General features: G+C 46.4%; 1 protein-coding gene across 6 annotated transcripts in view; it reads right to left on the bottom strand.

Annotated features, from left to right (window-relative positions):
• Window positions 1-5,885: 5,885 nt before the first annotated feature.
• LPXK (tetraacyldisaccharide 4'-kinase family protein) overlaps window positions 5,886-25,639 on the bottom strand; it is a 70,080-nt gene continuing 50,326 nt past the window's right edge. For 5 of the 6 annotated variants that reach the window (XM_086499275.1, XM_086499277.1, XM_086499279.1 and 2 more), the window contains 2 exons: window positions 6,530-6,610; window positions 5,886-6,460 (listed from right to left, as the gene is read on the bottom strand). In XM_086499275.1, the coding sequence (XP_086355401.1) occupies window positions 6,311-6,460; window positions 6,530-6,610 (231 nt within the window). In that variant the 3' untranslated portion in view covers window positions 5,886-6,310. The other variant, XM_086499278.1, reaches the window with a different exon arrangement.

Raw genomic sequence — 25,639 nt, 5'->3', positions numbered from 1 at the left:
GTATTACTACACCTACACAGCAATGGCACTAGCTCTTGGTATACAAAACCCAGATGAACTTTTAGAGTATGGCAAACATCTCATGATTCGTTACAAGGGTGACGTGCCAAAAAACAAAATTGAACCTTCAAAATCTTGATACACTTCAAGTAGCAATTGTATAAGATCATGTATTACATAAATTTTGTACAATGTCATCCACTCAGAGTATCTTTCTCTACTTGTGATTCACATACACCATTGTCTCTCTCCACCTTCGTTGACTTTCACGAGCTCCGGAGTTGTTGTATGCCATTGATCTTTTAACTTTTTGTTGTTGTAAATGTCTGATGGCTTGTGCTGTTGCTGAATTTGCCAATACTTCTTTTGCCTGCATTCGATGAATGATTCTACGATAGAACCATTCAAATAGTTCTCTCAAACTGTTAGCCTTGATTCGAGAGCCACCATGTCGTGTGTGCCTGAAATAAGCATTTCTCGCCATGTAATGAGACTTTTCCATCCCTTGGGTATTCCATATTGCCGGGTTCCCATACTTCTGTATAAAATATGGCAAATGATTGAAGATGATGTGCTGGATATGAAAACAGATTAGTTAGAATGTTTTACAGTCACATATTTGCACATAATAGAGAAAGAAATACATGATAATACCATGTAGTGAGTAATCTGGGTGTCTGTCCATGCTGTCTTGAATGATTTTTTCAGAAGGTTGAGATTTTCCTTGAACTTGTTCATATCACCTTGTGACCAGTCATCTTTGTCGCACATCAAAAATAGGATGTCTATTGATCGCCAAACCTCAACCTTCGCGTTACGAGTAGTTGGTTCGTGGTCCTTGACTGCAATATGTAGCTTTTTCCAGCTCTGATACTCTACCTTGCTAACATAAGATGTGTTATATATTTTTCCATGTTTTGTTAGCTTTGGATCTCTTGTACCTTGGGGCTTAGATAAAAACCTCCGTGCCTTCACCCCACCGATGGATGGTTTGCATAGGACATCCTTCTCAACAGTTGATCTCTTTTCATCCCGCTGGATTTTCACATTGCCACCATGAAGCCCCATATCCGACAGTACCATTTCTAAGCACTGCAGGGCTACTTGTCGTTCTGCGGAGTTCTTAATCTTCCAAGCAAACCCGATGTATAAGTAGACCAATTTCTCCACAATTCTACAAAGGGCATGCATTGTACAAATGTGGACATTCACAAGTGGTATTTTCAAAACCGGTCGAAAAGCAGGATCCTCAATGTGACGTGTTGGAGCTTTTCTCCACCACTTTGGGTCCATGACCTTTGCAGGCTCCATGCAGAACAAACATGGTGACTTTGCCATTGCACCCATTCCACAATTATACATGCACTTTAATGTTTTGAGGTCACCTGCAAGATGCCACTGAACTTGAAAGTCTCCCCTTCCATCTAGACGTAGTACCTCTCCTTGGTTAGTCTGTCGATCAATCACCTCCGGAATATTAGTTCGATGGAACACCCAATATAGAATCTCATGATCTTCTTTCTTTACCTGCAACACAAAATAAATGAGACTTAAGTAGATATGAACATTTGAGCTTACTTGAGAATCTCGCTTACCTCAAACGCACCAAGCCACCATATGTTAGATTCTGATTGAACACTAAAATATAAAGGATCATCACTGGGACACTTTGAGAGAGCTCTATTCATTAAAGTAATAGTAACACGCTCTAGCTTTTTCTCTTTAACAAGCTCACACTCATCCAGTTTTAACACAAAATGTAATACCCCACGTGACTCTTCAAATGTGATGTTGTAAAACTCCACCATTCTCTTCTGTAATATCCGCAGGTCCATAAAAATATTGTTGAACTCATCATATGCCATGTTTGCTCCATGGCCACTGTAAGTTGCTTTAATATGAAAGGGCTGTCCAAGATAGTCTCCCTGTGCCTCGTTAAGCTGAAGCCTCTCTTTCCAAACACTTGAGGCTGATGGTAGAAGTTTGGATTTTATACCCTTCCTAACAAAGATGGATGAGACAGACTTTTGGATAGCCGAATATCCTCTTTTGCTTACACCAAGTGAATCAAGTGTGCCTTGTATCTCTTTTGCAGGCACTGAGTTCTCTGATATAAAGCGGTCCACTACATTTCGTTGTAGGACCTTAAACTTCTTGTCATGTACTATATCTGCTGCCAGGCTTCTACTTATAAGTGGCTTCAATCTCTTTCCTATATTGGCTTTGGGGTCAATGTTTTCCTTGTCAGGATAGATTGAATCTCTACATGAAGACAATGCATAAGTAAATAACAGAAAATTTGCTTCACTAACACTATTTAGGCACATGAAAACAATGCATAACAAGAAAAAACAAAAAGATTACTTAACTAAGACAATGTAACCAACCAAGAAGCATCACCTTAATGCTCGGATTCTTTTCTTCAGACCTCCTGATGCAACCTGCAATGTTTCAAGATTGCACAATTTCTTCTTTCGGATACGACCACCCAAGATGGTGTCCTTCATTTGACAACTTCGCACCTTTCCTTTCAGTTCTTGTACCTCTATTTTATGTTGCAAAATGGTAACCTGATCTGTAGAATGTAAATGTGAAAGGCGAACAATCTCACATTGTTGAGCTTGGAGAATGCTCTTGTAAGTTTCAGCTTCTCTTGTAAGAGATTTACAATAACCCAGAAGGCCCTTTTCTCCATCACCAGCAAAGGTCAATAAGCTCGTAGGATTGACAAACGGTGGAGACGCATTAGTCATTGGATTCTTAGGGTAGAGAGAGCCTCTTGTCCAGATATCTATGTGTTTAGCTCCCTGAGGTCTGAGCGTGTCTATGGAAGCGGGAGGTATATGTGTGTTTGTTTTACTGCGCTTAATCAATGGTTGGTACTCATTGTCCAAATCAATGTGAAGGTGATATTTGGCTCGTTTCTGGGTAACATTTGTGCCATTTGAGGAGTGCGCCATTAACCAAATGTGCAGGTTTAATGGAAAGTGAATAGCGGCTGCGCCTTCGTCCCTCCATGTTAGCCTCATTCCCTCCATATTGACGAGGTTCATTCAATGCAACTGAAAAGAGGATTATCCCTCAATCACTACGAACGAATGTTCAGAAGAGTAAGGAATCTACTTAAAGTACGCTTTTTGAACTTTTACTATGAAAGACCCAGCTTTTTTATTTGCCATTTTTTCTAGAGAGAGAGTGCAAAAAATACATTTTCTTAGAAGGCCCTCCAAATGACCTCCGAAATTCCCTAATGACGATGTTCTAGGAGTATGCTCCAGAATAGTTGGTATGATGAGGAGTGTAGAGAGACAAGAGCCACACTCCGCTAGGAGCCACAAATAGCCTACCGATGACTAGACCGAAGGAAGAAAAGGACTTTTCTTGCTCTGTTAGAGGAGTTGTACCAGCTATCCTTGCGTCAAGACTCAGGTGAGGCATGGACATCAACATTCTCCCCATTGGCTATCACAGCAACCGAGATTTGAGGCGCATATGCAACATCTCTTTACACAATTCTAGGACAAGCATCTCTACCAAACCCTCCGAAGCCATGCCCACAAACATGCACTTTCTTTACCGCTAAAATGGTAGAAGGCCATTGACAAGATGAGGACCAGGAGACCATATTGATCATGATGGATTGATGGGAGAGCACTTTATACGTGCTAGAGATACGCTTGCAGAGCTTCTTGTAGTAATGTTCAACCGAGCCATGTGTGAGGGTTTTCAAGATACTTTGAGTATGTATACTATTGTGCATATCTTCAATATAACAAAACCCCATGATACTCAGTAATTATTGTTCTATCATAATTGGACACACATTAGTTGGGTTATATGCATACATTCTTGAGCAACGACCGAGTAAATGGGCAGAGAGATTTGGGCATTAAGCTAGGTAAGATCCAAGAGGGGTTTTTCTACTCTTGATCATATATTGATACTCATAGCTGTTATTGAGGAAAGCATTTCACAATTTATTATACCTTTATGGATTTTTGCAAAGCATTTGATACAATTCCCTGAGCTCGATTGATGCAAAGACTACAAGAGATGGGAGTATCTACAAAGCTAATATGGGTAGTCATGGCCTTATATAACATTTGTGGACAAGTTCATACTCTGGAGGGGTTATTTGAGCTTATTTACACCATTATTGGAGTGAAACAGGGATGCCCAATCCCCCCTACATTGTTTGGTTTGTATGTAGATGAGGTTTTAGATCATATCGAGAAGGGAGGTGATAGAGGAGCACAACTAGCAGGGACTTGGATCTCATTACTACTATGTAGATTATATTGTGTTGATCTCAGATTCACCACAGGGGATGCGGCGACACTTGGATGCATTGCACACTTTTGCTAGTGATAGCCGCTTTTCAGTGGAATGCAACCACACTTGGATGCATTGCACACTTTTGCTAGTGACAACGGCTCATCCATAAACCAGATATTGATGTTCACAACACTTTGGGTCAAGCGATCTGCACTAACCCTCACATATGATCAACAAACGGTTTAGTATACAGACTCATACACTTACCTGTGAGTGGTCTTTAGTGGTCCAAATGCGAAGTGACAACCTTCCAATCAACAATCAATAAGAGAAGAAGTAAAGGGACACCAAGAATGTGTCCTTCGAGCTTCCCAAAAATAACATCCCAATAAGTCGATTTCCAATAACCAAAAGATGGGGACAATGTGCGTACACAAATCTGGGACCATAAGAGCCCAGAGTTGTTGCTGCTCCACCAAAACTGGCAACAGCATAGCTTTCCGAGCCAAAACATGACATCTCAAGGCCAAAATACTTAACCCTCCAAGCCGCTTGGGAGAACACAGCTTATCCATACATAAAAGCCGAAGACCCTTCGTGCTAGACGAGGTCCACTAAAATACTTGACATGAGGGATTGCAAGCACAACCGAGACCAGGATAGCAAAGGCAAGTAAAACTGCACATAAGCCACAAGAATGCATTGGACAATCCTTAGACGTACATGTAGTGGCCACGTGGACAGTTTCCAATAATTTAACTTGGAATGCAAACGTTGGAGCACCCAATCCAGTTTCTGCATAGCCGATACATTCCAACCCAGTGGATAGCCCAAATGGCGAATCACAACATGCGGAGGAACAATCTCCCCAAGCCACAATATCTTATGCCAATCACACTCTTTTAGAGGCAGTAACTTGGATTTACGAAAGTTAACTTTGAGGCCTGCTGCCATTCCAAACAGGTGAAGAGTATGCATAATTTGTTGTATATCATCATAGTTATTGCGAGGCATAAACAAAGAGTCCTCCACATAGGACTGACCAGCAAACTGCCGTCCAGAAGGTAATGTCAGGCCATGTAATCTATTAGTGGAAGTCAAGGAGTCCAAATACATAAACAAGGGGTGAGTAGCGATCGCATAAAGCAAAACACTAAGAGGGCATCCCTGCCTTACTGACCGTCCCAAAGGCCAAGATTCTGTGAGACCCGTCCAACAAGCCTACTGAAGTGCTGTGTGCATACCGAAAAAGTACGACACGGAATAGCCTAGGCCGAAATCCAAGTGTTGCACGGTATCCGCAATGTAATCCCAAAGAATGGTATCAAATGCCTTTTCAATGTCAACCTGCACTAAATCAGCACCATCAATTCATAAATTGTCTTTTTTTCAAGTCAGGTGCCAGAGTTAAATATCCGAAGTGGGAGGAAACTTGAAAGGGGAATTGATGCCCCCTCTGCCAAAACTGTTACCTTTTTTATGTAGTTAATAAATGCAATCAGGAAGCATCGAAATATATATGCTCATTTCCCATTCTTCCACCCACACAAGTTCTACTCTGCAGCCCAAGGATAATTTCCGTTGATAAGGAAAGAGGAGGTGAACTGCCCGAGGCTAACTTGATACTTGAGATTCATGAACTATCAATAAGTGGAAGTGTCCTTGAAACCTGGTAGGGCAAAAATGGGTCCTCATGCAAGACATAAATGCATACTTTACAAGGCACTCACAATATGCATGATTGGTGCATGTCATCCAATATGCTGAAAATGTCAATTTTTTCGTCCCTTCACAGAAGCAAGAAGATAAAAAATGCTCGGTCTCCTCCCATATGCTGCAAATGTCCATTTCTTGTCCCTTGTCAGTAACCAAGAGATCGAGGCCACTCTTGAAATGCACCTGTTCTCAGTTGACTCTCTCTCTCAAAAAAGCGTAGAGTATGTGCTACCATGCAGTGATTGCTGTGCTATGAGCAACTGTAATACAGTACCAAGTAGCTTTTGGCATTTGTACAAAAACAGAGCATAATATCCCTTCACCCCAGCCACCGCTGAAGCTTCGACACAATCAGGCTACTAAAATCTTCTGCAGAACTCGAATCATCCATGATCTCTAGCGTCGACCGAAGAATATACACTTCATAATCCTCTAGTCTCCAAAAAAAATCGGGAGACCTTGCATAATCCTGTCAAAAATCTCATGACGAATCAAGCAAAACGACATAAATGTGAGAAATTACAAGTATATACTATACCTTTTCAGTGGAAACAATAACAGGATCATTCTCAAGCTTTGTTTTCAGTTCATGAAGTCTTTGCTTTATCGCAATGAAATCCTGAAAGGAATTTGTATCAAAACTTTCAACATCCCTGCTTCTACAAAGTAGACCATCACCACAATCAGCCCGATAAATTAAGCATTTGCATGCCACTGGTGTTAATCTTGGCAGAAAATTCTTGAATTCTTGCACTATTACTTGGTTGGCCTTATCAGAAGGCAGGCACAATATTGAGCCACTTGGCAATTTCCTAGCCATTGATCAACAACGGATCCAACGAGGTGTATACTAAGCAGCTTTTTTTACCCATCGTACGCTGGCATAGCTTTCCAAAGGTTAATTAAGTCGACTGCCCACGCTTTTCCCTGGCAGTTTATATCACCTGCACACAGCCGTCTAAGCCTCATCAAAATCTCTTCCTTCCGGTCATTACACCTGCAGACTGCAGCGTTTTACTTCAGCTGGAACCCAACATCAGCTTTTTGTTAAAAGAATCAAAGAGGATTGCGCTGAGCTTCCTGAGTACGGAGCTTGAGCATGAGGCGAGGAACGACACAGAAGCAATGGTGATGGTAGACACGGTAGCAGAAGTGAACGTGAAGTCGACACGATGGCATAAATCATGTCTACCACGATCGCCATCATGGTGTCGATCATGTCTACTGCAATCTCCATTGTCATCACTTCTGAGATTGACACGAGAGAAGTACCAAAGATGAAGAGACCATGACAAAGAGGTTGAATATGTGAGTTGTTTGGTATGCCAAAGGTCAAGTTCGACACGCATAGGAAAAAACCCGCTGCTGCTCACGCTCACACTCCTCCCTCGCCATCGCTAAAACCCCCCGCCCAGCAGCTCGCGCTGCCCCCTGCCCTTCGCCTTCGCTGCCCTCTACCCTCGCGCTCTCCCCGTCTGTCCCAGCCAGCCCCGCACAGCCTGCCTTCTGTCCCAGCCCAGCCCGCCCGCCCGCCCGCACAGCCAGCCCGCCTGCTCCCACTCCCGCCCGCTGCCCACCTGCGCTCGCGCTACCCCCTGCCCAACTGCATTCGCGCTATCCCCTTGCCGCCCTACATTCCTCCTGTTTCCGTTTTCCCCCTCCCCCCCTTTTTTCTTTCGTTGCTCGCTGGTCTACTCACCTGAGCCTGGCTTGGGTGTTTTTCCAGTGGCAGTGGCTCATCCATCCCCCCCCCCCCCCCCCTTGTAGCCTCTTCTTCGACGCTCTCGTTCGCCTTCGTCCTCGCCCGTCTTCACAACAGCAGACACTGATGGAGGATTCTGCTCCTCCAAAGAGGGACTCCACTGAAGCCCCCTCACCCGACCCCGCAAAACCCACCATCTGACTTGCTCTTTCGCCGACAGAGCAAGCAAGTTTAGAGGCAAAGGTGGCGCGCCTCCACGCCACCTCTGTTATTTGCAAGATTCTCGGCACCAGACCCAGCAGAGGGGAAGTGCGCAATCTCCTTCAAGCCCACCTTCTCGCAGAGGTGGGCAAGATTCTCGATGTTCAGCTTCTCGGACGTGGCTACTACCAGATAGAGTTTGAGACTCCCGAGATGGCATCCAAGATCATTGCGATGAGCCCCCTGGTCATCCGTGCAGTTCGAGGACATTTTCGACAGTGGCCCCACGGTTTCGACCCAACTACCGACGTTCTTGTCGAGGAGGCAGACCTACCCATCTCAGTTTGCTTCCCCGGCCTGAGGAGGGAGTACCTTTCGCTCCTTTCCAAGATAGGATCAGCGATTGGGACTGTCTTGGAGACACCACGCACGGCAGCCTCCGTAGCTGCCAAGGCGGCCGGCATCCCCACAGTACGTGTTCTGGTTCGGGACACCCACACTCTCCTGAAGGTCATCCTACTACCTCGGGTAAGCGGTGGTTGGTTCCGATAGAGCGTGGAGTATTCGGGCCTCCCGAACCAGTATTTCATTTGTCGACAGATGGGCCATCTTAAGAAGGCATGTCCACGGAGGAGACCCTGACCTACACCACAGGCCCAGCCCTAGCTCACGGGCTGGCCAATAGCAGCAGGCAGAATCACAAAGTACGCAAACAGAGCCACCCTCCGAGCCTGGGGCTCAAGCAGAGGAGGACTGGCAGCAGGTTCGTGGTCGACGTCGGCAGGGGCCACCGCGCCAACCTGGCACTCAAAGTGGTCCCCAGGCTCTTGCCCACCAGCAGTGGGTTCCCACGGGGAAGCATTCCGACCCTCTTCAGCAAGACGAGGTCCCTGCCCCAACCTCCACCTCAAAAGTCCCTCCTCCCCTCGAGTTCCCCCCCTCTTCCCCACCTCAGCCTTGTGGGAGGAGAGATTGACCTTCTTATGCTATAGGAGCATCATTTGTGTGAGAGTTACATTAGACGTTGTGGTCAACTTTTGTGTGGACAATATAAGACTTTTTGGTCAGCTGCATTTGGACCTGGAGGCATCTAGGGCGGGGTATGTATGACTATTGTGGACTCTTTGCAGCAGGCCATTGTGGGCAGAGGGATTATTGTGCCAAGCAGGGCTCAGTGGATCACTATGCAGGTTCAGGGTTGCCTCGTGGGCTTCCTGAACATCTATGCGCCCAATGTGGCGAGTGCACGTACAGGGTTTTGGTCTCAGGTTGGTCAGTCTCTACCGCAGGCAGAGCAATGGTGCATAGGGGGTGACTTCAACATGTTGGAAGACCCCTCTGACAAGATTGGTGGTAGCCATACTACTGTGCATGGAGTTGAGTTGGCAGCTTGGAGAGGTTTTATATGACTCTGCAGGTTTCACATGTGTGGCAGCATTCTAGCTTTGTGAGGCCCCTAGACAGCCTGGCCTTCTCTCGTTCGGACCGCAGAGTGGGAGGCATGAATCTATCTCGGATAGATCGCTTCTACACTAGTGACCATTTATGTGACTTGGGTGGGTCAGTTGGCATCCTGGCTGGGACTTCCTTTCGGACCATGCACCAATGATCCTCACAGTGACTGATAGGCAGAGGAGGGTAAGCATGATGCTACGCATCCCTGAGAGGGTCTTGCTGGACTCTGCGCTCAGAGAGCGAGTGGAGGCTCTTTGGACAGAGAGCTTAGACATATAGGATTCTCTTGCTAACAGAGTGGCCTCATGACTTGCTCAGCTTGGTCGACTCTTTTCTTTGGGAGTCTTCGGCTCGCTTGGCTATAGCGAGAGAGGAGCAGCAGCGTCTTCAACGGGGCGTTGCTTCCTTGCAGAGGATGCAGGAGCAGCATCCAGACAATCCTTGGTTGGAGGAGCAGGCTCACCAAGAGCTCGTTAGCACAAAGGAGAAGCGCCATGAGTTTGCTTTCCATCAACAGGCATCTTAGAGGGCCCAGGTGGGTGACAGAGTGACAGACGCTTTCTTTGGCAGTGAGGCCCAGGCATACGCATGCCAAGGTCGGTCAGTCGCGGAGGCCCGACGGGTCAGTTGCTTTCGAGCCAGAGGACATGCGTGCATGATCTATTGTCTACAAAGCCTCAGCAAGAGCTGCAAGATGCATGCAGAAAGCAGGTGAAACCGACCTATGGGGCAGTAGGCTTTGGCTTTCACCCGAAATTCTTTACTTTAGACATACACAGAGAGAACGTGCAAAGGGAACCTGTGATGGGAATTAACACCTAAGCATATACACGGCTCGGAAGCTAGAATGCCCGGAGCAGACGCCGACAACCTATAGACCCCAAAATTGGCGCCCCTTTCGGTATTTCTTTATACTTTGAGAGGGTAAATTACAAAGTAGAGTCCTGGGAATCCTTTACCTGTATCCCGCTAGATACTACTTGATTTGGCCAAATTTAGGTAGCATAACAGCCCCAAAACTTGCACGAAACCAATTCCCCTGCTAGAACTCACTTCCACTGACGTATACCCTCTGATTCCTGCCCAAAAACAGTAAATTCAGCACGTTGTATTTACTGATTTTTGCCCTGTTTTCAGCCCCAAACAGTCCCCTAGATGTCCTTTGCCAGTGGGGCACGATTCCCAAGTGTTCTGGCGTCCGTATGGCTGAAAAACAGTCAAATTACAACGCATAAACAGCGTTGATTTCGCCCCTGTACGGTGAGGGTATGACCCTCACCGGTGCCTGCATTGGAGTAGCAGTTAGCTACCCCTATTCCTGCTCAAGGAGGCTCTTGCATCCGCACAAAAGCGTGAACCCACACAGCTGTACATCAGTCAAATGAAGAGCCCTCTTGTGGGGCATCACATAACTGCACGTAGGGGGGGGGAGAGAGCAGTGTGTAGCATGCAGGGCATCACTCCTAGCACCACACTGTACATGAGAGGGAAAGAAAGCACTCCATAGCTCTTAACCTGTGACAAAAACCAAATGAGGCCTCTTCCCAGCTTAAAATTCAGCGCATAATTTTCTGAATGAGCCAAGTGCATGAAAATTTACCACTTGGCGCGATTACAAGCTTTTGCCCATTTCGGGGTTGCCGCCTAAAAATCTCCCGACTGGTTGCCCAGTTGACTGCGCGGCAAAGTTGTTAAATGTTCCCTTGGTCATACCGAAGGTAATGACGCGAACACATTTCATGGCCCAAAATAGCAGTTCCCTAATTTTTAGGAGATGCTTCCGTTGGGCTCCCACTGGTCATCTGACCATCTATCCTCATTGGGACCGCATCCAAAAGTGCAATGTGGCCCAACTGTCGGATACTTTCTGTTGGTAGTCCCAACTTGACTTTATGCCTTTATTGAGTTCACTTCCTAGTATCCACCAACTTGCTAAGTGCCATGGGGGAACCTACATGATCTTGCTCTAAGCCTAAACATCCTCTTACTATATGAATTCCAGTGCCGACCGCTTCCCGTCTGCGGGTGAAACTACCGTTCACATTGGCCATACAATGTCCGACCGTTTGCTGCTTCAAAAAGAGGGTCTCAAAAATAAAACAAGAATCATTGGAAAGAAACCAACAACTAAGGTTAGCAGTTGCCACGTCCTCGTGACATAGTTAACAGCTGCCACGTCCCTGTGACATACCCCCCCTTGAAATCGCAAACGTCCTCGATTGCATACCATAAATACACGTCACTGATGATCTTGTGCTATCAACACTCTTTTATCATCGCATGTATCCGCAAGAAAGGTCGTAACACAGATACAAATGACTTAATGAGACCTCCATACTTTTGTCATTTCCATCTATTACACTGAATTCATATGTACATTTGATGTACTAGCTCTATCATTATCCCTCCTTTGCACACGTTGGGTTGGGGCATAGGTAGGTTGTAACCCAAAGGCTTCAAGGTTCATGCTCTTCCATCCAGTTTGCATCCATAGGCAGATAGTTTTTGAACTTCACCAAATAACGTCTTGCAACCTGTTCTTTAGCTTTTTTGTCCTTATGTGCCAAAACTTGCTCAGGTACTAGGATCTCATTAAGTTCCTCAACTTTTGGCTGATCCTCATCTGGCATATCTTCTGGCACATCACCCACGAAGGGTCTTAGAAGACTCACATGAAACGCATTATGAATCTTCCACGCATCAAGCAATTTCAGCCTGTAAGCCACATCGTTGATCTTGCCGTTCCTTGCTCTTTCTTTTGCAAAGCGTGAAGAGGTGATGCTATCTCTGCAAAATTCCTGATAAACCTTCTACAAGAAGGAACGCAATCCCAGAAAGCTTCTGACATCGTGCACACTCTTCAAGTCTGGCCATGTCTTAATAGCTTCGACCTTTGCGGGATCCATTCTGACACCATCCTTTGAGACTATGTGGCCAAGAAAATGGATTTCTTCTAGGAAGAATTCACTTTTCTTAGGATTGACAAGTAGCCTGTGACTGCGCAGCTCTTCGAACACAATGGTTACGGCTATGCTCCTCTTCATTCTTCGAATAGACTATGAAGACCGTCCCAACAAACTGTTGATGTGAGCGGAAAATCCGGTCCATCATTCTGTTGAACGTGGCAAGAGCATTTGTTAGCCCAAACGGCATCACTAGGAACTCATAAAGACCAAATGTCGTTCTGAACACAGTCTTGTACACATCCTCTGGCCTTATACAAATCTGACGGTAGCCACTCTTAAAGTCTATCCTGCTGAAAATTGCAGCACCCTCTAAATGATCGAGAATATCATCAATCCTAGAAATAGGAAACCTATTCTTGATGGTATTCTTATTCAACGCACGGTAATCAATACACATGCGCCATGAGCCATCCTTTTTCTACACTAGGAGCATTGGGGAGCAAAAGGGTGAAGAACTAGGCTGAATCAACCCCTTCTCTAATAACTCCTCAACCGGGCCCTTAATCTCTTTTTGTTGCGCCGCGCTAACCCTGTAGGGAGGTCTATTTGGTGGGCTACACCCTCGCAACAAATCTATCCGATGATCCTCAAGTCTCTCCAGCGGCTATTGCGACGGTAATGAATCAGAGAAACAGTCATTAAACTCTCGCAAAAATGCTAACCTTTCTTTATCTAACACAGATAAATTTGACTAGCAATTATCTGAGACATCACGTGCAAAAATCAAGTACACAGAAAGATGATTCTTTATTACAGAAGTGATAGTAGAAGCAGATACAATTGGGACAGGCTCCCCTTTGAGCTTTACATCCAAAACATGAGTTTTGCCCCTATGCTGAAGGGTGATCGTCTTGCCGAAGGCATCCAGCACGCCATGCACTCTGAACATCCACGGAATTCCAAGTAGCACATCGCACCCTTCCAATGGCATGATATAAAATTCTTCAGTGTCTACATATGACTGAATATGCAGACGCAGCTTTCCAATAATGGGAGTAACACACTCTGAGTAGCTAGGACATGCCAACCCTGCCTGTGCTGTGTATCCCATCTCTTCAGCCCTGATGCCCAGCTTCATAGCTAACTCAGGTGAGATAAAGTTTGCTTTGGCACCTGGGTCAAAGAAGATAGAGTGTCGTCTGATCCCTAACTTTACCCCATGCCCTGCATAACTCACTGGCATCTGTATTGGGCCTGTCACCCACCATATATGGCACCAAACCTGCCATGGGTTTAGGCTTCTCGCCTTTCCGGTCCTCTTTATCATTTGAGTCAGCTGGTCTTTTCCTTTGTGGACAGTTGTTACAAGGCTGCTCGCATATAAAGCATTTATTTTCAGCCATTAGGACCTTTTCCTCGAGCGACTTGCGCACAAAAGGCTTCCTTTTCTGTTTCTTTGCCTCTGCTCCACAAGTCCCGGTTGAATCCTTGTCTTTGGTGGCCTTTTCTGACCCCTATGACACTTCACGAGCCGTTTTCACAAAGGGCTTCTTCGCTGAATTTTTCTTTTGCTGCCCTCCTTTCTCGTTGCTCGGAAACCCATTGTCCTCTCCTTTCAACAAGGCAAGACCAGTGTTAGCAACTTCCATAAGCTGAGTGAGGATAGTCACTCTGTTCTTGGTATAGTAATCGCGAAGCCCTTTAGGCAGCCCACAACAGTACTTCTCTATCTGCTCTATCTGCTCTGTCAATGGCACAAATCTGTTGGAGGTCACTGAGAGTAACGCTTTACAAAACCTCCGATTATACTCCACCAAGCTCTTGCATGTAGCCGAAGTAAGTTGGTGCCAATCTGTCATGACGTCGGCTTCAAATTCATTTGACAGCCAAGCAGATGCAAACATTTGCTTGAAGTAAACCCAAGTGGCGGGTGCCTGTCCTTGCATTAACAATGTCGTCCACCATGTAAGCGCATTGTCCTTTAAAAAAGTGGCAGATTTCCTGACCTTAGAGGCCTCTATAAAATTCCCTCCTACATAAGCTGTAGCAAACAGCTGGAGGAAAGTGAGAGCCTTTTCTTTATCCTCGAAGCCACTGAAAGTGCTGAACTTTACAGCTGCACCACCTTCTGTATAAGCTTTCGGCTTTTCCAGTGCCCCCAGTTGTCATAAGGAATGGTCTACAACATGGGCACTGTAGTAGGCATGATCGGCACATCTTGGCCATTAACATTTTGCGTCAGAGGTGCGATATCTGGCTGCTGTCCAAATAAACCAACCATGCCAAAATGACCCTGTGTGGCACCCCAAACTGGCCTTGGTTGCACTGAAAACCTTGCTACATGCCGATACTACCATATATGGGGTTTGGCATCATGCCTTGCATACCCCTGAACACTTTTCCTGGCATGTACGGCTGACTTCCAGGCGCATAACCAGCCATACTTTGAAACACTGATCCACCCCCGAAATACCCATGATGTACCGTGGGTGGTGGAAAAACTGGGTGCGGGGTGCATTGCCCAGTACCCAGTTCCCTGTCCATTCAAGACAGCATGCGGGCTCTGACAGGTGGCGGGCTGAACTGGCATAACCTGTGGAATAGGCGTTCTAGCCACCTGTTCAAGCACGCGAGGAACCTATTTTGGAGCCCTTGACTCCGCAACATGCGAGTGTTCTCTATCCTGCTGAGTCGCATGAAGTACTTGGGCTTGAGCCTCAACAAGCTCTGTACGCGGTGTAGGTTACCTATTTTGCTGTTGCACTGGTGGCGCTTGCAAGAACTCCATAAACCTTGGATTTTTCACCAGTTGCGAAAAGACATTCACCGCAGCAACTGACTGAGTCCTGAACGCATCATCCTCAAGTTGTCCAGTCATAAAGCCCTATACTACTGGAGGGACATTCACATCAACAGGAGGTACAGTCTGACATGGCCGTGAGCTCTTGCCAATCTCGAAGACCATAGGAGTTTCCTGCATGTCCTTCGAAGAGGAACCCTGTTCCATAATGCCCTTCCCTTTGTCGGCCATAGTGTAATCCCGCGTTCCTGTACTCTGTCTTTACCCAAAACAACCGAGGCTCACTTCTTGAGGAAAAAGTGATTGATGTCCCGGCAACGGAAACTTGAAACCGGCCCGTGGGGAAGTAGGCTTTGGCTTTCACCCGAAATTCTTTACTTTAGATCCACGCAGAGAGAACGTGCAAAGGAAACTTGTGACGGGAATTAACACTTAAGAACACACACGGCTCGGAAGCTAGGATGCTCCGAGCAGACGCCGACAACCTGTAGGCCCCAAAATTGGTGCCCCTTTCAGTATTTCTTTATACCTTAACAGAGGAATAACACCTGTGATTTCCTACGAGCTGTCCCACATAATCCGGGCTGAAATCCACCTGTTCTGGCCCGATTTCGGCAACATGACTGTACTGGGATGCTTCACAGACAGTATCCCCACGCAATAGATGACTTTCCCGAAGCATACGGACACTTTGCAAAACCTGGCAAAAATCTGCAGCACACTGAATTCTCTGTTTTCTGCCCCGAAAATGCGCCAGATCACCGCCACAGCAGTCCGCTCGCGTCCCCGGACCTCTTGGGGGTATTAGGGACTGTTTAGGGCCGAAACCCTAAACCTGCCAAAATACACAGCAGGCTGTAATTCCCTGTTTTGGGCTCCGTTTCGCGAGCCGGTCGCATCCGTAGCAAGTCCTCGAGCTCCCGCACCTGTAAGGCTACTTGCCCTTTGAATTGAACGAGATTCTCAGGTGAAACCTCTCCGAATTCACCTGTACCTACAGAGGATTAGCAACTAGCTAATCCAATACCTGTGCAAGAGGCTCTTGCCTTGGCAATCGTGCATGAACCCACACAATTGTAGATTAGTCAAATGAAGAGCCCTCTTGTGGGGCATCACATAACTGCACGTAGGGGAGAGAGAGAGCAGTGTGCAGTGTGCAGGGCATCACTCCTAGCACCACATTGTACATAGAGTGGAAAGGAAGCACTCCATAGCTCTTAACCTGTGACAATTGCAAAATGAGGCCTCTCCCAGCTTAAAAATCAGCGCCACTTCTTGATGCAAGAGGAAAGTGCACAAGAATGTGCCACTTGGCGCGTTTACAAACATTTTCCCGTTTCCGGGTTGCCGCCTAAAAATCTCCCGACTGGTTGCCCAGTTGACTGCGCGGCAAAGTTGTTAAATGTTCCCTTGGTCATACCGAAGGTAATGACGCGAACACATTTCATGGCCCAAAATAGCAGTTCCCTAATTTTTAGGAGATGCTTCCGTTGGGCTCCCACTGGTCATCTGACCATCTATCCTCATTGGGACCGCATCCAAAAGTGCAATGTGGCCCAATTGTCGGATACTTTCTGTTGGTAGTCCCAACTTGACTTTATGCCTTTATTGAGTTCACTTCCTAGTATCCACCAACTTGCTAAGTGCCACGGGGGAACCTACATGATCTTGCTCTAAGCCTAAACATCCTCTTACTATATGAATTCCAGTGCCGACTGCTTCCCGTCTGCGGGTGAAACTACCGTTCACATTGGCCATACAATGTCCGACCGTTTGCTACTTCAAAAAGAGGGTCTCAAAAATAAAACAAAAATCATTGGAAAGAAACCAACAACTAAGGTTAGCAGTTGCCACGTCCTCGTTGCTCTGGAATCACACCTACTCGAGCCGGAATTCGTCATAATTCCCGATTCCCTGACTCTCGAGCCGAAACCCGCTCCAGAAACAGTTTTCTCTCTCGAAGTATGAGTTCGTGAGCTTATTCTAAGTTATCAGTTACTTTCGCTGAGCAGTCAGCATCGCCGGAAAAGAAATTTCCGAGAAAAAGATCCTTCTATTAGTTAATGAAACTGCCCATGGGGCTACAACCACCTCTGCTAGAGAGGGCTACAACAATCATGATGGGCGACTCCCAATGAAAAAATAGCATATGTAGAATGAGGCTAAATCAGGAGATGGGAGGAGGGAAAAGCCACACAAGTGGACAGTAATGCCATCTGAGTACACCCTGGACCATGGTGAAGAAAGGCCTCGGACGCCAGAGTCAAAGGAAAGCCTCTCTGTGCACCCGCATGCTGTCAAAGCTGCCCTAGAGTCTCTCGAGCTGTCCTCTGAGAGTATGGATCAGCTCTAGCCAAAGATCCCGAACAGTCTTTGTTGGTGGTATAGGGCGAGCCTCGAAGATGCGGAGGCAACGGGCCCGCCAGATGAAGCAGAGTGTCAAGCCACTGATGAGCTCCCAGCACTCCTCTCTCTCACTGCGCCACTCTTGTGGAGTAAGCTCCGTGGCAGGCTGGAGTGTAGGTCGACCCCCCTGCATCACTATCACCCTGCTGGTGGAAGACAGCTCAAACTGAAGTGCCGGGCCCGTGAGAGTGGACCAAGCAACTACGCCCCAAGTGTACTGCCGAGCTGTGGAAAGAGCTAGCATCAACCGAAGAACACAAAGCCATACCTGCTGTGCCAAAGGACAGTCCCAAAGACAGTGACGTTGACTCTCCACAAGATGGTCACAAGCTGCACATTCGGCCGAGAGACCCCTATGAACAAGCCAACTCCCAACTGCTGTAGCTCTGTGTGCAACCAACCACTGGAACAAAGTGACTCGTCTCGGCTGTCTAGAGTCCCACAACCTCTCCCAAAAAGCCGCCAAGAACTCAGTTGTGAGACCCTCCTCCTGCCAGTGACGTGCTGCAACAGGACGAGCCTCTCTCTGTGTTGCCAGTATGTGATGTCCCAGGCGAACAGTGTACTGAAAGAAAGGGACACCTGGGTGGTCTGCACAGAAGAAAGGGTCCCCCCAAAGCCACTCTGCAAGATCCCACTGTACTCGTGCCGGTGGACAACTCTCTCAAGCCAACAGTCTCCAGTGTCCAGTCTCTAGAGCTGCTAGGTCAGGATCGATGACACAAGTCCTCCCACAGAGGCACACCACTCGGATCCTCTGAAAACAGCACTCTGCAACCTGTGGGGCCTCTACTGCAACTCAGTGTAAACATCCCTCACCATGTATCTCGAAAAACACGGAGCGTACAGTCTCTAAGCAAGCCCAAACTGAGATGAGGACCTCCAGTCGCGTGAAGGTCCCATCCATCTGGGCGCTGCTGACTCGAGAGATGTGAGCCACTCAGCTGGTACTGCCTCTGAGATGTCCTGACACATGCTCTGCACCCCTCTCATGCCCTGTAGCTGAAAGCCCTGAAGCTCCTCAAACAAGCCTAAAAACTGTAAACAATCACCTAGGGAGAGTGTTGGACCCTCTGCCAGGGGACCCCACGAAACATGAGGCCGACTACCATCCAAGTGGCCTCTGCTAATCATCGGGTTCCAAAAAAGGGGCTGTCTCACGCGCTCCTCCGTGCAAGTAGGTTGACGCTGCTCCAAGCCTCGCCGTAGATGCTCCCAAGATCGGAGCAAACTCACAGCGAAGCGGTCCTCCAGTCTCCTGCTCAAGCCAACTCTGTGAATCTCTGTGAAAATCCGTCTGGTCAAAGGTCGCCAGGGGCCTCCAGCCAGAGGCACCCTAGCACGAAGCCGCTGCAGCAAGAATCCTTCCAGGTCTCCTCCCTTGGAAGAAGTCCTCTGACGATGAACTTCCCAAGAAGGGCTCTGCTTTGTTGTGCTGGGTCTATGATCCCAAGCCCTCCCTGAGAACAAGGAAGAGTAATAACCTGCCAAGCCACTTTGGCCCGGGCTAGCCGAGTGTCACGCCCTGACCAAAGGAAGTTCCTGATCAGCCTCTCTACCTGACTGATGAAAGAACCCCAAAAGATCCAGCAAGAAGTGATGTACCACGTAGTAGCCAACAACACCTGGTTGGCCACTACAACTCTGCCTGCCAGAGAAAGTCGTGCGAAGCTCCAGTGTAACAACTTCCTCCTGATAGACAGGAGGAGGGGAGCAATCTGTTGCTCGGGAGACAAGTCCAAACCAACCTGACAACCCAAGTATCGAACTGTAGTCCTTGGGGGAATCCACCTCAAACCCTCACCCGGCATCCAATCAGGCATAGGAGCACTACCAACTGAGAAAGCCACTGTCTTTCTCCAGTTGATCAATGCGCCAGATGCGCAACAGAAAGTCTCAAGAGTCTGCTCACACCTGTGAAGGTTGGCCTCCTGGCCATCCAAGTACAAGGTTGAATCGTCTGCAAACTCAGCGTCCAATAGCTCATCTCCCTGAATAGGGAGTGCTAAGCCACGTAAACCAACCTGCTGCAACACCAAATACCTGCTCATCGCCTCAGCATAGAACAGGAAGAGGAAGGGGGCAAGAGGGCAGCCCTATCTGACCGAATGTGTGAGCGTGAAGCGATCACCTCTACCTCCTGACAAAAGTACCTGACGGTGTGTCTGCCTGTACAAAGCTGACACCCCTGTAATCCAAGCATCTGAGAAGCCCATCTTGCGTAGAGCGCCCTCCAGAAAGTCCCAGTCAACTCTGAATCTTCAAACTCAGAGCCTTGGCAAGAATTTTGTAGGCTGAGTTGAGGATGGTGATGGGGCGCCACTGTCGAATCTCATCCAAGGAGCCACCCTCCTTGGGAATGAAATAGATCAGGCCCTCACTCATGTTGGCAGGCATCTCTCCTCTGTGCAAAATGTACTGAAAAGCACTACTGAGATCTGGGCCAAGCAAGTCCCAGTACTCCAAGAAAAACTAGGAGTCAAGCCATCCTTACCTGGACAGCTACCACGGGGGAGTGCACTAAGAGCCGTTGTCATGCATTTTTTGGATAATCATGAAGTCACTAAGTCATGCCAAAAAGCTTGCCCACTAGCCTCATGTATATATGTGTACATAGCCCTGCAAGTTTTGGAAGTCGTCTTGTAAAAATTCATGTCCAAAGGTGTGATTTTGCCAAGCTTGAATCTGATGTTTTGGGTTGTTTGAGACTCCAAAATATGGTTTGTAATAAGTGTTTTGGCGGTGCTTTATAGCTTGTGAATCGGACTTGTACATCAGGAGTTATGAGCATCCGAAGCGGGCGGTCTCAACTTAAAAGGTGATTGCGGCCGAGGTGATGGACTTCGAGCCATGTGTTGCGGTGCGTCGGTGACCGGAGCAGCAAGGTATGCCTCGGGGAAAATTGTCGAGAAGTCCTCTCATGCTTTGGGAGAAGCTGGGAATTTTTGGGGAAGTTGGGAAGCTTGGGGAGAGTTGCCAAGTGGCAATGGAGTAATCCCACATGAGGGGAAGAAAGTGGAAATTGGAGGGTATAAGGGGGGGAGTGGGTACCCCCTAAGGTTGTATCAAAGGGGAAATTGGAGCTCTCTTGTCTTGCTAATGGGGCTCGTGGGTGTTGGGGGAGAGAGGGGGCGTCCATTGTGAGTTCCCATTGCCTCGACAAGCGCCTGGCCACCTTTTTGGTCCCCGGACACTTGCCCCCACCCCATTCCTTGGTCAAATAGTCACCAACATCTCATTTTTCAACCAAAAAAGGCCAAAATTGGACCAATTAAAAAGTGCCCAAGGAGAGAACCATGTCGGCTAAGAGGAGAGAGAAAATCCTTTGGGATAAGAGCCAAAAAATCCCCCTTTAATAGCTGCAATCCTCTGCACACCCTTTTTCCTAACAAAGGCTAGCTTTTTTGGAGCTTTTGAGAGATACCCTAACTTCAAAAGCTTGTAACTCTTTCTTCTGTTGTCGAAATCAAGCATATGGATACTCTACGGAGGTCTACACGGCACAAGCTTCATCTTTATGGTCTTGATTTTCATCAATTTTAATCATGGTTTGGGTTAGGGCTGTTTCTCACCCGACTTTACACGTGTTCGACATAGGCGTTTTCCGCAACTTTATGGTGTTTCCTTCCGACGGTGTGGTGTGTGCAAGGCTATAGAGGTTCTCATTTTCCTTCTTGTTTGCACGCTAACATCGTTTTGGTGCCCCCACGGAGGAGCAAGTGCTCCTATGCTCCAATTCCTGTGAAATATGTCTATTATGCAAACAGTGAATGTAAAAGGGATGTGGGTCCTTATGGACAACCGTTGCCTATGTATGTGCAAATTGTGGACAGCACTTGAGACGGTCGTATAATTGGATTGCAGCCTTTGGAGGGTCGTGAGGTTTTGTGAAGCCAAGCACTGGGGGCCGGGTTACCCAGTGTGAGGTGGATTAAGTACTGGAGTGACATTCCTTGAGTTTTCGACGTCACATGTAAGTGTTTTTGTGGCAATCAAACATGGCAGACGAGTTCCCACAGTTTCATGGATTGCCTAATGAGAATGCACAGACGTTTATTAAAAAGTTGGAAGTCAATTGCTTCCTGCGCAATATACTAGACCAAGCTAAATTGTTGCGGCTGCTGCAATATAGTTTACAAGATGAGGCAAAAGTTTGGTTACACAATTTTGAGGAGTTGATGTAGGCACAAAATCCAGGGGTGGTTTTGGACTACAATCGTGTAAAGAAAGCTTTCCTGGCACAATACCGATCCATTGAAGTACCTGATGAAGTTTGGCATGAAATTCTGGGATACACTTAGAGGGCTAATCAAAGTGTTGATGATTTTGTCATGCAGTTAACCCGTTTATGGGATAAATGGGCCCGGGCTTTGGGAAACGAGATCCCTCCATCCATGTTAAAGAAGAACCGTTTTGTGGCAAACCTAAAAGAAAGTCTGAAGTTCAAAGTTGAGTTGAAAAGGCCCGCCATCTTCGAGGAGGCAATCGCCATTGCCAGAGAGAGAGAATGGAAAGCTCAAAGACTTAATGAATATGGAAAAGCGGTCCCGAGCAAAATGATGGTAGCCCAAAGGAGGAGAATCAGGCAGAAACTCGAGGCCAACCTATTCAAAGGGCTGCTAATACCGAACAGTTACAACGAAATATGCAAGACATGATGACCGTGATGCAAGAATTACGACTTAGTGTTCTTGGTGGTGGAGGTGGTCGGGGTCGTGGACGTGGGCGTAGTAGAGGAATGGCTCAGGCATGTGAAGCTCAACCTAATGCGAATGCTGGTCGTGGACAAGGCGGCTTTGAGCCACAGGGGAGGTTCATCCCCACTTGTTATAATTGTGGTGAACTTGGTCATATTAGCACTTATTGTTCAAAGCCAGTAAGGATGGGAGGGGATATGTTTCCACTTCCTCAGCAGATTCCTAACAAAGCTAATGATTATGCATTGGATATACGGAGAGATCAAGGTACGGGACAGGAAAATCAAGCCTCAACCTCTGGTGGTCATGTGGGTATTGTGCGAGTCGAAAAGAAAGACGCAGATGTGTTGCCAGTAGGCAAAAGAGAGAGGGAAGGTTATGCAGCACCAGGGCCTAGCAGAAAGAAAGGGAAGGAGGAGGAGGGTGAAGATGCGAAAGCCAAGAGAAAGAGAAAGCCTCGTACACGATTTGAAGTGGTAGATTTGCCTTTAGGAGAAGGCCAAACAGCTTACGGTTTAAAGAAAGACCTGATTGGAAGGAAAATAGATTGTACTTTTGGACAGTTGATGAATATGGTGCCCAAACTTAAAAGGCAGTGGAAGTCATTAGTGAATCCAAAAAGAGAGCCGAAGCATGGACAAGTTAGAGTGTTGTCTGTGGGAGAGTTACCCGACATCTGTCCTGTGGTGAACGCTTGGCACAAAGGTGTGGGCATGGGAGAATCCTACATTGATGGAAGTGCTCAAGTTTGTGTGATCACACAGTCATGTGCGAGAGACTGGGTCTCATTACATGCATAAGCTCTGGGTTTCGGATTCGACTAGCAAACCATGCCAAAGTGAAATGTTTGGGAATGATCAAGAATTTGGAAGTCGAAGTCTTTAACGTGAAGGTTATGGTGAACTTTCATGTTATGCCAGCTGGTCTGGGAGCCTTTCCTCTCATTTTGGGACGACCTTCGTTGAGAGCTGTTGGTGTCGTGCAAGATTGGGGCAAGGGCACAATCGGTGTGCATGGCAAGAAGGGTGAAAAGAGAGTGTTTGATATGACTACCAAACAACCTATGGCACTTGAAGATGTGAGTGAAAATGATGAGTCTGAAACTACTAGTGATGATAGTTTTGAAGACACAGTAAGCAGCACGACTTCGAGTTCAAGTGATGAGGATGAAGTGTCATTCTTGCTGTTGGATGAGGAACAGAAAGAAATTAGTAAAGTGTTGCAAATATCAGGGAATATAAATGCTTCAAGCCGTTTAGAGCAACTTGAAGAGTTGATACAACCTAAACAAGAACTGCCAGTAAAGACAGAGTTGATCCAAAATATATTGAGTACTGATTTGATACAAGGAGAAAGAAGGGAGTACTTAGCAATGTTGGACAGATTTTCATATCTTTTCATCACCTCATATCAAGAAATAAGGGGTTTTGTTGGGGATCCTGTGAAGATCGAGTTAGTTGAAGGGGCAAAGCCAATACGGCAGAAATTAAGAAGGATGGGTAAGGAACAAATGAATGCTTGAAAAGAAGAAGTGGATAAGCTTTTGGATGCAGGGTTCATTGTGCCAGTGGATAATGCTAAATGGGTGAGCCCTGTAGTAGTCACCCCAAAGAAAGATGGGCGTTGGAGAGTTTGTGTTGATTACAAGCCACTAAATGCAATAACCAAGAAAGATCCTTACCCTTTGCCTTTTATTGATCAATTGCTAGATGTAGTAGCTAGTTTTGATGAGTATTCAGGATACTTTCAGCTTATCCTTGCTCCTGAAGACCAAAAAAAAACTACTTTTATCACGCCATGGAGTTGTTTCTGCATTTGATGCCTTCCTTTTGGGTTGACAAATGAGCCTGGAGCTTTTGAAAGGAAAGTGGATTGGATCCTTCCTTGGGAAGTTTGTCAAAGGGTTCATCGATGATTTTTGTGTATACAGTTCAAGGAAAGAGCATGTTCAAAAACTTGAAATGACTTTTGCAAGGTATGATAAATGCGGGGGTCAGCTCAATCCTAAGAAATGTCATTTGGCACAGCCACAAGTGAAGCTTCTCGGGCATGTGATTTCAGAAATGCAATTGAAGCAAATCCAGAGAAAGTGGAGGCTTTGTTGTTACTGTCACCTCGAAAAGATACCAAACAGTTGGCCACTTTCATACAAAAGGTTAAATATCTGTTTCGTTTCATACCTTTGGCATCACAACTATTGTATCCATTGCAGCAAACAGTTAAGAATGATCTCTTGGAATGGTCTCGTGATTGTGCTGATGTTTTTGACAAAGTTAAAAGAGGTTTTGAGTACGTTAACTATTATGCAAGCTCCTGACCGGGAAAAGGAATTTTATGTTAACCCATCAGTGGGAGATGATGCCATTGGGGCAAAAGGGGAAGGAATCTCAGTATATTTCATTATGCTAGCAAAGTGAAGACTCCTCATGAAAGAGATTTTTCTGAAATTGAATTGGTGATGACCAGTATGGTTTATGCTTGTAGGAGATCCAGACACTACTTGCTGCAAAAGTCATTCACCTTTCTTACCAGTTATTCATTGCTTCCCTAACTGTTCAATAATTCAAATATATCAAAAACAGTGATGAGATGGGTTATTGAGCTCCAGGAGTTTCAGTTCACCTTTTTGGTGGAGGAGAGTACTCGAGCTACCCTGGCAGATTTACTCACTTATAAAGGCACTCCTGTTTTGGTTAAATAAGAGGTGGTGCGGAAGAAGAAAGTCGAGACTCTTGCCATCTCTGATGCTTCACTGTTATACTTCAATGGTTCTTACCGAAGAAGTCATGATGCAGCTTCAGGAGGCATTGTCATATATGATGCACAAGGGAAACTTGTAAGAAAACAAGGGCTGAAACTTGATGAAAGAGTAACAATGAAGCAGAATACATGGCTCTTGAAGGTGGTTTGCATATTTGCTTACAATCGGGAATTAGACGCTTGCAGATCAAAGGAGATGCCTTGTTGATCGTAAAGCAAGTATTGGGAGTGTGGAAGAATAAGAATCCTAAACTGAAGAATTTATGCTTCAAAGTGAAAGCGTTACTTAAAAAGCTTGAAGCATGGAGTTTGCAGCATATTGAGAGGTCTCAAAATGAAGAAGCTCATGATGCTGCCCAAGAAATGATCACTTGTGTGTGTGTGTGCTAAAGACAGATGCTCCTTTATATCATGGAAGAAAAGTCTTATCAAAGGAGATGGATTTTCTATTGACAGGTATCCTACCTGAAGATTTACCATCCTCCAAAAAGTATGCGTTTATAAGAAAATCCAGGAAATACAAAATGCTTGATGATGTGCTTTACATGAAAGGAAGTGATTTAGTTTTGCATTGTATGTCCTGGAAAGAGGAAATTTACAAGATTTTGGTAGAAAATCATGAGGGATCTTGTGGAGGCCATTTTGCCATGAAGGTCCTGTTGCATAAAATTTTGCAAGAGAGCTATGTATGGCCAAGCATTCAGCGGGATGTTCATCATTG

Source organism: Adiantum capillus-veneris, chromosome 24 (genome assembly GCF_014529385.1).
Source record: "Adiantum capillus-veneris isolate H3 chromosome 24, ASM1452938v2, whole genome shotgun sequence".
Lineage (NCBI taxonomy): Eukaryota > Viridiplantae > Streptophyta > Polypodiopsida > Polypodiales > Pteridaceae > Adiantum > Adiantum capillus-veneris.
This window is presented reverse-complemented; position numbering and strand designations above follow the sequence as displayed.